We start from the raw sequence: 15,297 nt of genomic DNA on the forward strand, positions 1-15,297 counted from the left end.
GTTTTTTTTACTTACTTACTTACTTTTACTTAGTTTAATTAATTAACGGCATTAATTAATGGCATTATATTGTTCATTCAAACTGATTTGCAAACGCTGATTTATCGCATTAACCAATCACAGCCATACATAACAGTTATATTCAATCATATTGCGATGGAGGCATTGCCTCCTCTCACGTGACTTTCCCCCATTCATTCTCAACTACCCGCACCAGTAAAGTCACGGTACACATATGGTCTCTGTATAGAGTCAATAGGCTTAGGGGATGGAAAAACTCTGCTTTAACTTTACCTGCGGGTGTAGCCGTTTGACAGTGTTACTTTAGAAAAATGTGTTATTTATACACTTTTTATGCACTTTTTCATATGGCTTGTTATACTTTGTAATATGGCCATTGTTTTTGTAATATGGCTTTGTAATATGGCCGTTGTATTTTGAGGAGACACTGCCTCCCTTGCCTTCTCGGAGGAAATGCTCCTGCTATATATATGGTGTGTGTGCAGAAATGAGAAGGCAAAGTCTTCAAAGTTTTTATTTATTTATTTTTATCAAATGTAAATTTATGTGCCAGCCATGTCAATTTCATGTCATTCAAATTCATGTCCCAATATATATACTCTTAGGCCATAAAAGTTATCTGGTCTGACTGTGTCATGGTTGTCATGGTAACCAGAGGTCTGGAATCATTTGCAGACATCCTGGTACCTAGTATGTTTATTGGCTGAGGGATCTATCATCATTTGTTGATCTAATGATTAACTGATTTGTTAAATCAAATGAAAAAATGCTGTGTCTGATTGGTCCAGACGCTACATAGGCCTATTTTATATTATGCACTTTATGTAAACTTTATTCATGATAAACTTCATTTGAATGCTGACTATCACATGTAATAAAGCCCAGTAGCCAAGGCATATGGTTAATATAATAATTTAATAATTAAATATTTTCTATAATAAATAATATTATAATTTAGACTAGGCTAGGAGTGGGCGATATGGCAATATTTTTTTAAAGTATCATGAATTCTTCTTTCTTTCTTTTTTTTCTTTTGCAAGCTGTTTGAGCATTACAGCCAAACTAATTTCCCTATAATAAAGACAAAGCCTTTTAAGGTAACAAAATATGTAAAATGATGGTGGATATTTAGGCAAAAGTGGGTGAATATAAAATTTGTTGCTATTATTTTATCTTTGTTATTAAAAAAAAATTAACAAAGATACACATTATAAATACACATAAGATACAAATAAAATAAACAGTGTTTTATTTTCAGGTACAATAGGTGTATTTAGCAGGAACATTCAAAAAATTGAATGAACAATTATAATAAAATAACATTATATACATTGATTCCTATTAAAGCAATTGTATCAAAGTTTTTCAGTCAAGAGATCCAAACAGTTCCTGGTCCACAGTGACTTCCATAGTATTTTTCCTACTATCAAAGTCAATGTGGCAACTGTTTAGTTACCAAGATTCTTCAGAATATCTTCTTTTGTGTTCAGGGGAAAGAAAGAAATTAATATAGGTTTGGGACATGTGAGTGAATAAACAGCATGTAGCCTACTGTCCCTTTAAGACCTGCATCCATCTAATAATATACAGATGTACATCTGTTTCTTTCAGTTGTTAACTTTTATTTTAGACATATATAGACAACCAATATACATATACATAAACCTTTCATTTTCATGCACATGCTTTAAACGCACGTCAGAACAACACAAAAATGATAAGTTAAGAAGCAGTAAGGCTATATAGTAGCTGCTAATTTTCTTTTTTACTTTTGTGAATAAGTGCAGCGTCCCGTGAGAGTAATGCCATAATACCCACACTTGCGGTCTTGGCCACTTAAGAGCTCAAGTGTTTGCGACAGGAAGTAGTGCACAAGACTGTCCACATCTAAAAAATGCCAAAGCCATAGACAATAAGCACAGTTGCCCTAACGCACACTAAATCCACACCTTTGGAATGGTAACGAAGGATTAGTGTATCCCATCATGTATCATGTTGTGGAAATAAATCACAAGACTTTTTGAAGTCTGTATTTATTTTGTTCATCATTTGCAACTGCTTTTATCACTCAATTAGAAGCACCAGAAAGAAAAGCGTATCCCATCAGGTAATGAAAAGTTGTACACACTTGTGGTCTTCATCCTCACTTGAAATATAATAAATACAGGAAATATGTCATATTAGTAGTCAAGTGATCTAGTGCAAAGACAGCAAGTGTGAGTGTTTGGACAAGGCAAAACTCTACAGTTAACACTGATGTTAATGTATACAACAGTATATTGATTCAGCAGCACCAAAACTGCAGCTGATTGAATGTGCACAACAATATTTCTACAAAAGTAGATCGTGGAGACATTTTTATCATCCACGATCCAAAATCTTCATATCGCACACCCGTATCCTTTGCAGAAAAAATGAAATGCAGTGCAACATGAGCAGATCTTAATTTAATGCTGCAATCTTCAGTTTTTAAGTAACAGACATAATAGATTATATTTGTTTGTGTCGGGGCAAAGCCTTCCCCAGCCTTACACATGCTACCTCCTTTGATTCCCACAGTCAATGCCAGGATGCAGTGTCTCGTTCAGGAAGGGCAGGGGCTCATGTTTTGTGTATAACCTGGTTTATTGAGAAGAGATCTTTCTTCAGACAATTACTGTAGACTTGGGGAGATCAGTTATAAAGTCAATGGCCAGATGAAACCATGGTCGGTGGGGAACTGGTAAGGGGTTGCAATAGGCCGGACAGTAATTGTCTAGGAGTTTTACTTTCATTACAGGTAATGCAACCGTGGATAAAGTCTATAGTGTCAATTCTCATGATTGACCATAAGAATTTGTTCTGAAGGAAATGGAGAGTGGCAGTGATCCAAGGATGACCAGATCTAAGCCCTGAATGAGCCTGTTGCATGAGCTTCTTTCGGAGTGCTTGAGGAACAAAGACCTTGGCAGGAGGGCATTCAGGTGGTGAGGGTTTTTGTGAATTTGCCTGTTCAAGTTCAGTCATGATGTCCCATTGGACGGGAAACATAATTAGTGTTTTAAGAAGAAGGCTTTCTTCAGAATTAATTGTTATGATCAGTGAGGACAACGAAGGAATGTTCTGATCCTTCCAGCAAGTGTTGAACCACTCCTCCATGGTTGCTTTCATGGCTAACAGTTCCCTGTTACTGACATCATAGTTTTGTTCAGCAGAACTGAGCTTGCGGGAAAAGTGGGCACAGGGGTGAAGTTTAGGTGGATTAACATGTCACTGTGATAGGATTGCCTCAATCCCAGTATTTGAAGCATCCACTTCGACTATGAATGAGATCTCTGGATTAGGATGGTAAAGAATGGGAGCAGAAGTGAAACGTGACTTGAGTTCTTTGTAGGTCTCTACTGCTGAAGCAGACCAGATGAGCAGAGTTTCTTTTGGTCATGAAAGTTATAGGGGTGGCTACGTAACTGAAGTTTCTGATGAAGTGGCGGTAGAAATTGGCAAATCCTAAGAAACATTGTAGTTCCTTTAACGTAGCTGGTTGTGGCCAATCGAGAATGGCTCTGACCTTCTTCTTATCCATCGCCACTTTCTCCTAACTGATGATGTAGCCCAGAAATTATGTACCACTCTGGTGAAATTCACACTTCTCTGCCTTGGCATACAGTTTGTGGTCAAATAGTCTCTGTAGAACTGACCTCACATGTTGTACGTGTTCCTCATATGTGTTGGAGTAGACAGGGATGTCATCAATGTAAACGATTACACAGCGATCCAGCATGTCTCAAAAGATGTCATTGATGAAGGACTGAAACACGGAAAGACTGTTATCAAGGCCAATTGGCATCACAGAATATTCATAGTGCCCGGTACAAGTAGAGAAATCTGTCTTCCATTCATAACCCTCTTTTTTGCAGATGAGATTGTATGCATTGCGGAGATCTAAATTGGAGAAGTAGTTGGATTTACGAAGTTGTTCTAAGACAGCTGGTACTAGGTGTAATGGATAATGACATTTTATAATTCCCCGCTGCCCCCGAGTCCAATAGTGCTAGGGTGGATATGTTAGTTTTATGGGTATTTTTAAGCATGTCTTGGAGTGATGTGCCTGAATGCATGGACTCACCACAGAAAACTATGTAGAGGCGGTTGTGTGGGACAGGAAGCCTAGAGATGACCAGCTTGTTGACAGTAGAGGCAGAGACATTGAGTGATTCGGCATTCTCGTTCCTCTGGAGATAGGTGAGTGTATCCAAGTTGCATAGGGTCCTCTAAAGGATACAAAGAAGAGCTTGCAACAGAATGACTGATTGGAATTGTTCTGGTAGAGCGACCAGATCGAATCAGGTTGTCAATTTGAATAGCCAGGGTTTGGTCGGGTTCAGGTCTAATTTATATAATCTTACGCGGACTTGGGCTGGGCTCGTGCTTGCACTCCGGTTTGCAAGGTAAACGAGTGGTCATGTGATGTGTTTCGATTAGCGCGAGAAAGATGCGAAAATGAATGCCTAGTATGTGTAATGGAGGCTTGCCTCTGATTACGTTTTAGCAGCTAAAGCAAAGTCTGAGGTGTGGAAAAATTTTGACCATGTTTATAATGAAAATAATGACGCACCATCGGTCAGCGCAGGAACTTGCCATCTACAATGGATTCAATAATTTTCCTCCACAAAAACATGTAGGCTTAGCTTAAACTCTGTGAGTAAAGTTTTTTCAAATGATTACTAAATATTCATTGAGTCTTAAATGCATAATGTGGACAGAGTATTTACGCTAAAGTTGGCATTATTCTTTTATTAAATGTCAGTTGCTAGTGGCGATGCAAATCTGGCGGAGCCTTTATCTTAATTTCATTATTGCCAAATACCCATCTTCATTTAAAATTTATTTTAATTTAATTTGTTAAAAAAAGACTTGTTTATATTGATGCATTGATCTATTTATAGGCTAAATGAGTATATGTATATTTGGAGTGCTGAGATGTTAAGATGTCACAGAGGACTTATTTTATTTCTTTATTCCAACTTCCAAGTGGTCTAGTCTACGTTAGTTCTGAAAAGATTTGTTAAAACGTGTATAAATGACTGATTCTTAACAAAAGGCAAAAGAGCTGTGTGTGTGCGTACATTTGAATAATGTCGGACTATAAACATGTTCGGCTTTTAAAAAGTTGTCAATCAAAATGTACTCATCGGGCTCGGACTGAAACCTGTCGGGCTCGGGTCTTGTCGGGCCTAACTTTTATGGCCCGATTACAGCTCTAATCTAAAGCTTTATCAATCAATAGAGAGCATATGAGTGGAATCTTACTGGTGTCCGTGGTATACATCACAGGCTGTTGGTTAACATACAGAGAGCATTGCAATAGAAATCCCTTACACCTCATGGGGTTTCCGTTGAATTTGTCGGTAAGTGCCAGGTGCGGATTCATCAAGGGAATGTAAGGAGGTGACGTGTTCACGCTTGGCTGACTAAGCATTGACTCTGGAGATTAAAGGTGAATTCTCCGAAGCACATTCACTAGCTCCTCCGATAGCATTGTTAGTCAAATCAGCCAATTTGATATTCAGCAGATCTACGGCCTGAAGAAAACATAATTTTCTTAGTTCGAACACACCTTTGTAAAAGGTGCACATGATACTTAATGTATAAACTAATAAGACTTAGTTTAATACTTGCATCTCTTGCCTGTTTGATAAATAGTCCTGCAATTTGAAGGCTTAAGTTGATCTTTGCTGAAGTTGGTTGATGAAAAACACCCAGTTTGAGTCAGAGGATCTTGATGAATGGAATGTTAAGGCCGAAGGCCTGGTGCAAGCTTAGTAGGGGTGCTCCGATCACGATCGGCCGATCGTTAATGCGCATCTCGTCAGTAAAGCCGGTTCTCTAATCAGCCGTTAATTCCATCAGGTGCGTGATTTCACATAGAGCAGCTGTTACTACACAGAGCCGTTGTTAACTGAGAAGATGCGCCAAAAAACACTGAAAATGAAGTGGATTTGCGCATCTTCTCTATTAACAACGGCTCTGAGTAGTAACAGCTGCTCTATGTGAAATCAGGCACCTGATGGAATTAACGGCTGATTAGAGAACCGGCTTTACTGACGAGATGCGCATAACGATCGGCCGATCATGATCGGATCACCCCTAAAGCTTAGGGTTGTTTTTAAGGCTCTTAGCTCAGCATCTTCTTCCGGAATTCCTGAATCTGATGTCTTTGTGAGGCCTTTAAGGTCAAAGAAGGTTCACGCCTCTCAAAATGAGCTTGTCCAATGAGAAAGGCTGATATTCCAAGCGGGAGGTTTGAACTAATGAAGAGTTTTAAAAAACCTTTTTGTGAAAGCAGGACAGTTCCATTTGCAAATTGGAACTTGAGAGGCGATTCAAGAGAAGAATCTTCAATCTTCTCATTAATAAACGTTGTGTACGCTCAAAATGGACATACCTGTAGAAACACGCATACACAATTTTTCATGCACATAAACTTAAAAAATAAACTTGCCCTAAATATTTACGAACCATACAGACATTCTAGATCCAGAGTCACCAACCTGTCGATGGCAGTCAACAAGTCAATCTTGGAAGCGTTTTAAGTCTATCGCGAAGAGTTTTTTTTGTATTAATTATTATTTATTAATTTAAAATGCACCATGTGTGAGTCTATTGTGTGTAGTAAATGGTGTCTAGGGGAGGGGGGTATATCTGTCCAATCAAATAGGCTATTGTTTACAAATAATGTCTATAAAACAACCGCTTTCTTTATACTTTCGCCTGGCACTGCAGCTCGAGTTTCCGCTGACTGCGCGCACCTCCCCAAAAAGACGAGGCATTTATACTTGACACAACTGTTTTAGACTGAAAACCAGATCATACAACTGATTTAGATGCGCAAACTGGGTACCGGTGTGATGAGTTGTACTAATATCTGTCTGCTCGGGCAGATTCGGCATAAAAAAGCCATGCATCTTTGGATGTGGAGCGCGCGCGCTGTTACAATGACGTCATTCAGAGTGAGGGAGTATTGCTAGTGAAATCTGTTGGCTATATTGTTAAAAGTGTTTCAGTTCTGTACATGATTGTTTTAGGCCTGTAATTGATTGATTATTGAGGTAATGAAGGTAGGTCTGTAATTTGTGTGAAAATATTTTTGAAGAATTGAAGGATGACTGTTGTCATAATATTGTGCATGCAAGTTGCACTAACCTGAGTATTTCCATTTTGAAGAGTTTGAAATATGTTTTAAACGGGCAAAGTGAAACAGTACATTATTGGCTCTGGCCTGTAATTGACTGATTATTGTGTTTATATATATATATATATATATATATATATATATATATATATATATATATATATATATATATATATATATATATATATATATATATAGTAATAAGCCTGTGGAAATACTTAATGTTCTATTACTGTTGAAAATGTTGAATTATAGTTGACAGTTTGTGTAGTTATATACTATTTGTATCAATATTTTGCTAGTGCTAACAGGCAACAAAGAATGTCAAAGTAGAACTTACATTGTGGCCTTGTTTTTTCATAATTTTTTGCAAGTGGTTTACATTTGGACTATGGATGTGGATGTGACCACTGTTCTAGATCATGCGTACAAACTCTTTTTCATGGAGTAAGAAAAGTAATGAAGTAAACGATTTTAAACGGTTTTCATATCGATATACACATTTCCATTAAATACACCACTCATATTAATGGATATAAACAATGAAATTACATAATTAAAAAAAAAAAAAAAAAAAAACATAATTAAATAATTTTATTAACAATAGGCTACATACTTTTCCTGTGGTATGGTATGTTTTAATGACAGCAAGTTGTGTTCCCTTTCATAGGTCACTTCGATGCTGCGGTGACGTCACCACGTATGGGAATACCTTCGGTGTGACGAATGTCTGAAGCCCTATACCATCCCGCCAATCCTATTGGCCAAATAGCGCTTGGCACCGCCCTACGCATGCGTACGCATCGTATACCTGGGTGCCGCGCACCATTTCGCTCAGATTTCATTCCTTCAGGAATAGCGAATCATCTGTGCCCTATCATCTCGCGTTCTCCAGCGATTTTCTTCGAGCAGTGTTTAACTCCTCTTTCGCGGACGTGATGAGTCAACGAAAGGTAAGAGCCGTATAATGGGTTTATCACAGGGAGGCACTCATGAGAGATTCGTTAGCAGCCTCTCTACATGTTCTCTCTGTGATAGCCTATGGCTATGGTAAAATAAAATAAAAGTATCCTCGCTCTGGAGTCTATTTCTTAAGTCGCCTCGCGTCTAACCCCCACCGTTCGCTTCTGCGGTAGCCGAGGCCCCGCACGAGGTGTTGGTTAGGGGCGATATGTGCGGCTTGACTATGAATACAGTGATGCACTGGAGTTTTTCCACTTGCTCGCTCTTCCCCACTCGAGCGCGTTAATCAGAGAAGTTTTGCTTTTATACTATGTTTGTCTAACTGCGGCTTCGAACTCAGAGTAGGCTCTGGCCGACATACGCGGTTCTCATATGCGATTCTCTCCCTCCGAGTGGACAGGAGAAACGCGCCTCCCCTTCCTCAGTGTGCTATTATGTGGCTATCCGCGCGGTGGATAAACTACCCTTCTCACGGACCTCCACCAAGAGGTTTCGCGGTCCTGGAAGCAGCCTTAATCAGCGCATATCACGAACGGTGCGGGTTTTGCCACGATTAGTGACATGGCGGACTGCTATTATATAGCGATGCCGTTTGACTACCTCTCTAGCCGAACGGATCGCGCCGAACTCCGCCGCGACCTAAGTCTCGTCGAAGACGTATCGAGTCGTGTCTATTTCAGCAAATTTTATTCTCTTTATGGCGGTTCTTAACGAGAAGCCTCTCTTTCTTAACCCCACGCTCTAACATTGACTGTCTCGCAGCACAGGCACTTCGAGCGCCACTGAACTGAGCTGTTATTTGAGCGCCCCCTCAGACACTGCACAATTCAGTCTTCAGAGTTTGAGGAACGGCATAAGAAACTGGCAAATATGACCAGTTTATGATGGTTCACACAGATGCCGCGTTTTCGCTAGCGGCGTGGCCCTATGTTTATTTTGTTGGATTAAATCCTGCCGTGGACACGCTTCAGGATTATACACAATGAAACGCAGCGAGTTTGACGCATGCACTTTCCTTCAATGTTTACCAGGGTCTGTGCCCTCCACTAAAGAGTGCTGTTGGACTGCTAATGCACATCCAACCCTCTCACTGCAGTCCCCACGCTCTAACATTGACTGTCTCGCAGCAAAGGCACCTCGAGCATCAGTGGATTGAGCTATCATTTGAGCGACCCCTCAGACACTCTGCACAATCCAGCCTTCAGAGTCTGAGGGACGGCACAAGAGGCTGGCAAATATGGCCAGTTTATGAAGGCTCATACAGCTGCTGCGTTCTCGCTAGCGGCGTGGCCCGACATTTATCTTGTTGGATTAAATCCTGCCGTGGACACGCTTCAGGATTATACACAACGAAACGCAGCGAGTTTGACGCATGCGCTTTCCTTCAATGTTTGCCAGGGTCTGTACCCTCCACTAGAGAGTGCTGTTGGACTGCTAATGTACATCCAACCCTCTCACTGCAGTCCCCACGCTCTAACATTGACTGTCTCGCAGCAAAAAGTGCTTCGAGCAGCATTGGATCGGGCTGTAACGCCAAAGTAAAAAAAAATAATCCCTCAGACACTCTGTGCAATCCAGCTTTCAGAATTCGAGGGGCGATTCAAGGGTCCTACACAGACGACCCATTTATGACGGCTCGCACAGCCGCCACTTTTCGTTACTGGCAGAGCCCGATGTTCAATTCGTTGGCCTAATTCCTGCCGTGGACACGTTTCAGGATTATACACAACGGGACGCAATGGCTCTTATGCATACACTTCCCCTGTGCACGAATGCCACAGGTTTTTCCATGCACGGACATTTAATGTGTATTACAGCGTTGCAGAAAGTGAAAATTTGAGACCGCTAGTATGGTTTCGGGCCGTGTGGAACGCTTGCCCGGCATTTCTCAATGGGTGTTACGCACAATTTATCACGGATACACTATTCAGTTTTTTAAGAGGCCTGCCTCTTTCCGCTGAATTCTTTCCACGGTGGTAAACCGATGGAAATAGTGGAGTTGCGACAAAAAAAAAAAAGATGACGGCGGATTGTGACCCCGTACTTCTCAAAATGCATGGAAGCAGCTCTGGCCCCGTTGCGGCTCCAGGGCCTCCGTGTTTGAACCACTAAGACGATTGGCAGGTTTTAGCGCAATCGCAGACTCAAGCACATTCTCATCGGGTTCTTGTGCTGAATCACTTAAGAGCTTGGGTTTACACACAAATTTTCAGAGAAGTGTTTTAATCTCCTCTCAACGGATAACCTTTCTGGGAATAGAATTGGACTCTCGCGCGATGACAGCCAAGCTTTCTCTCCCGCGCGCTCAGTCGATTGCGTCATGCGTGTGGCGCTTCAAAGTGGGTCGCACAGTGACAGCGAGATTGTGCCTCAGACTTTTAGGTCTAATGGCAGCGGCATTCCACGTAATTTGTCTGGGGTTACTTCACATGCGCCCTTTTCAGTGGAAAAATGGGCGAAAAGATGAAATATTTCACCCCGTTGTCTTCCGCATCAGACGATTTTGGTGACACGGAGTTGTGTGATGTCATTAAAACTATGGATGCCAACCGAATTTCTCCTTCCGGGGTTCGGCTGGGGATTTGTGCTTTCCCAGAGACCGTCACGGATGCGTCTTTGACCGGTTGGGGAGCTGTTTGTCAAGGGCGACCAGCCCACGGAGTGTGGACAGCGGCACAACGCAGTTGGTATATAAACAGGTTGGAATTACTGGCAGTTTTTCTGGCTCTCCGGTAATTCGCAAATCTGCTGATCGGCCGTCTTGTGCTGCTCAGATCAGACAACACAGGGGTTGTGTCATACCTGAATCATCAGGAAGGATTACGCTCTCGCCCCCTGTGCAGGCTGGCGAGACATGTTCTTCTTTGGTCTCAGAACAAATTTCTGTCGATCCGAGCTGTTCATGTCCCCGGATGTTTGAACTTCGGCGCGGATATGCTATCCAGACAGGCTCTGGAACAAGGGGAATGGAGATTACACCCCAAACGATGAATCTCTTATGGCCTACGCATTGCCCACTATGCTTCTCCCCATCGCCCCTGGGCTTTGCTGCGTTAGCTCACAGTTGGCCCAGGACAAGTCTGTATGTTTTTCCCCAATTCATTTGATCCCAGCGGTATTATCCTAATAAGGCTGGACAGAGTGGAACAGCTACTACTGGTGGCTCCGCGATGGCACACGCAGCCGTGGTTTGCGGACCTGATCAGTCTGTTAGCGGGCTCTCCATGGAGTTTCCCCTCAGACAGGATTTATTATCACAAGCACAGGGACTGATTTGGCACCCGAGGCCAGATCTGTGGAAACTGTGGCCGTGGCCTCTGAGCAGAGTGAGTTGGTATGTCCCGGTCTTTCTGTTGAAACTACCGAGACTATTCTGAATTCTAGAGCAAGTTCTACGAGAAGCTAATATGCTTTCAAGTGAAGACTGTTTACAACCTGGTGTGAAAATCGTAATGTGGATCCAGTTTACTGCCCAGTGGCTTCAGTGCTGGAGTTCCTTCAGGATCGTTTTTCGAATAGAGTGACGCCAGTCACTCTAAGGTTTACGTGGCAGCTATTCAGCTTACCACAAATATATAGACGGTACCTAAGTGGACCGTTATCCACTGGTTTCTCGTTTCATACAGGGTGCGTGACGGCTGAGGCCTTTCCGCCCCGTGCGAGTCCTTCATGGGATTTATCCATTGTGTTGCAGGGTTATCAGGGCATCTGTTGAGCCCTTGGAAACTGTACCAGTTAAAATCCTGACTCTGAAGACACTTCTTCTTATGGCTTTATCATCCCTCAAGAGAGTTGGGGATTTACAGGCTCTCTCTGTCTCACCCTCGTGCATGGAATTTGCACCGGGATCTATGTAGGTGTTGTTGCGACCGAGGACTAATTATGTTCCTAGGTCGCATCTAATCCCTTTCGCTCTCAGCAAATAGTCCTGGAAGCTTTATCCCCTGCTGAGGCAGGGTCAGAAGATCTAGGTCTTTGCCCCTTAGGGCTTTGAAGATTATGTGTATCTTACAGCCCCATGGCGTGAGTCTGACCAGCTGTTTGTCTGTTTGGACATAAGAGTAAGGCCATGCGGTTACAAACAGTGCATGTCCCATTGGCTGGTGGAGGCAATATCTTTAGCCTATGAGGCGCGCAGACTCGCTTCGCCCTTAGGAGTTAAAGCTCATTCCACTAGAGCTGTGGCTTATTCTCAAGCTTTTCTCAGTGGATCTTTTATGGATGATATCTGTGCTGCGGCAGGATGGTCCTCACCGAGCACTTTTATCTAGTCCTACAGTCTGAATGTGAGGATGGCTCCTGGCTCCCGGGTTCTCTCCGCTGAGCAGATGCTTCCTCGGATCCCAGCTATCAGGTACGTCAGGCGTTTTGGTTAACGTTCCCATACGTGGTGACGTCACCGCAGCATCGAAGTGACCTATGAAAGGGAACATCTCGGTTACATATGTAACCATGGTTCCCTGAATAGGGAACGAGATGCTGCGGTCCTGGCCGTGCCGTACCTTGATAGCATTCTTCTTCTTCAGTCATGAAATCTGAGTGAAATGGCGCGCGGCACCCAGGTATGCGATGCGTACGCATGCGTAGGGTGGTGCCAAGCACTATTTGGCCAATAGGATTGGCGGGATGGTATAGGGCTTCAGACATTCGTCACACCGAAGGTGTTCCCATACGTGGTGACGTCACCGCAGCATCGAAGTGACCTATGAAAGGGAACCATGGTTACATACGTAACCGAGATGTTATCGTGTGTTATTATTGTTAGAATATAAATAAATACTGTCTCTGTTGTATTTTGTTAAACAGGGTGTTAATCTGAGTCTGAATCAGCAGTTCTATTCCCTGCCTGTTCCCCTTACAAATCAAAGCATCACAGTGGTAAGAGAGTCATGTTTAACTGCTTATCTGCTTTAGAGACTATCCGTTGTCCTGTAGATTTCCTTGTTATGTAGATTTACATGTTATTATAGACTGTTAGTCCTGTCTTCAATGTCACATAATCAGAAATTTAGAAATTCAGAAATTAAATTCTAAATTGATGATTTAATATCAGTGTTGAAAACAGTTGTGTGGATTTATTTTATTCATTCATTTCCTAAAAAAAAAAAAGCATATTAGAATGATTTCTGAATGGATCATGTAATACCGAAGACTGGAGAAATGGCTTGTAAAAATTCAGTTTCGCCAACACAGTAATTAATTATATTTTAAAGTATAATAAAATAATTAAAAAACTGTTATACATTGTAATCATATTTTACACTGTTACTGTTTTTACTATATTTTTATCAAATAAATGCAGTCTTGATGAACATAAGAGACTTCATGGGAAAACATTAAAAATCTTACAGATCCCAAACCTTTAAAAGGGTTCATATGATGTTGTTAAAAATAAAGTTATTTTGTGTATTTGGTTTAATGAAATGTGTTTATGCAGTTTAAGGTTAAAAAACATTATTTTCCACATACTGTAAACTATTGTTGCTCCTCTACACCCCGCATTTCTGAAACGCATAATTTTTTACAAAGCTCATCGGTCTGAAAAGCGATGTTTGTTCTGATTGGCGAGCTATGTTGTGATTGGCAGAATAAGAGAAATATTACGCCCCTTGCCATACTGTGATACAGTGTACCAGTCATAAATCAATAAAACCCATTACAAACAAGCCATTTGTTGCATCCAGTGGGGACATAATTACAGATTAGAATAACTTATATTGTCTTCTTACGCACTGCGTTGCATCGTGCATTGTAAACATAAACCATGTCTGAATTTATGATCATGATCATGGTTTTTAATAATATTTTTAGGGGGGACAACCCTCAGAACCCCCACCCCCCACCCCACATATTAAATACAACTTAACTTATTTCTAGTCGTGTCCTATTTTGGAAAAAGGCCAAACTAAATATTTTTGCTTTCAAAGTGAAACTCACCATGTACCTACAACATGTCAGCAGCATCAATACTACAGAAAAGTTACGCCTTCTTTCTTTGCATAAACATTTGGGCAGCATTATACAAATCTTCCCACACTGACGTAGACATGTGGGGGCATGTTTAAACAAGGTGTTTTAGGCAGGCATGGATGAGTCTTAACTTTTATAAAGAATATCTCTTTGGGTTTGAAACTTTAGTCTTTGCAACTTTAGGGATTTAATCTATTCACAAAGAGCTTATAACACTCCAAAGAAAAAGGAAAAGTTGAAATCGCAACATTTGACACCTTTAAACAATAATGTAAAGTCTAAATTTTTACTGTTATTAACAAGCTATTAACTTACATGTTTTCTTGCATGTTTTAAAGGATTATATTAATATGAGTACGACTAGTGTGGTCAACGGGCACAGAGAAAGAGATCTTCCTCCTATACCAAGAGATACGACCGACCAAACAAATGACAATGAGTATGAACAACCAACATACAATCAGAGACCAGACATGTTATAAATATGCTTACATACACAAATATATATAAAAGCTCAGGAAGTTTTTTTTTTTTTATTTATATATTTTTTTTTGTACAAGGCATTGTTAATCAATATTTATTAACTGACTGAATGTGGGAAATGTAGCAGAGATACAAACTTGTTTAAATGTTATGTTACATTTAGTTTTTAATTACTCTTCTTGACGACACTGGCAGATATCTTACAATAATGTTAATAAACACACTGGAAAGAGTTGCATGCAGTGCCAGTGCCAGGCAGAGTTATTGTTGACCATTTATTAAATGCTGTGAAATTACAGGTGCATCTCAGTAAATTAAAATGTTGTGGAAATTTATTTCAGTAATTCAACTCAAATTGTGAAACTTTTTTATTAAATAAATTCAGTGCACAAAGACTGAAGTAGTCTAAGTCTTTGGTTCTTTTAATTGTGATGATTTTGACGCACATTTAACAAAAACACACCAATTCAACAAATTAAAATATGGTGATATGTCAATCAGCTAATCACCTCAAAACACCTGTAAATGTTTCCTGAGCCTTCTAAATGGTCTCACAGTTTGTTTCATTAGGCTACACAATAATGGGGAAGGCTGATTGGACAGTTATCCAGAAGACAATCATTGACACCCTTCACAAGGAGGGTACGCCACAAACATTAATTGCCAAAGAAGCTGGTTGTTCACAGAGT

The 15,297-nt window shown here is 40.8% G+C and overlaps 1 protein-coding gene across 1 annotated transcript in view; it reads left to right on the forward strand.

Annotated features, from left to right (window-relative positions):
- LOC113050716 (membrane-spanning 4-domains subfamily A member 4A-like) overlaps positions 1-14,901 on the forward strand; it is a 40,459-nt gene extending 25,558 nt beyond the window's left edge. The window contains exons 7-8 of the mRNA XM_026213968.1: positions 12,962-13,033; positions 14,464-14,901. Of these exons, the coding sequence (XP_026069753.1) occupies positions 12,962-13,033; positions 14,464-14,607 (216 nt within the window). The 3' untranslated portion in view covers positions 14,608-14,901. The remainder of the gene's footprint in view (positions 1-12,961; positions 13,034-14,463) is intronic.
- Positions 14,902-15,297: the final 396 nt, after the last annotated feature.

Source organism: Carassius auratus, chromosome 31 (genome assembly GCF_003368295.1).
Source record: "Carassius auratus strain Wakin chromosome 31, ASM336829v1, whole genome shotgun sequence".
NCBI lineage: Eukaryota > Metazoa > Chordata > Actinopteri > Cypriniformes > Cyprinidae > Carassius > Carassius auratus.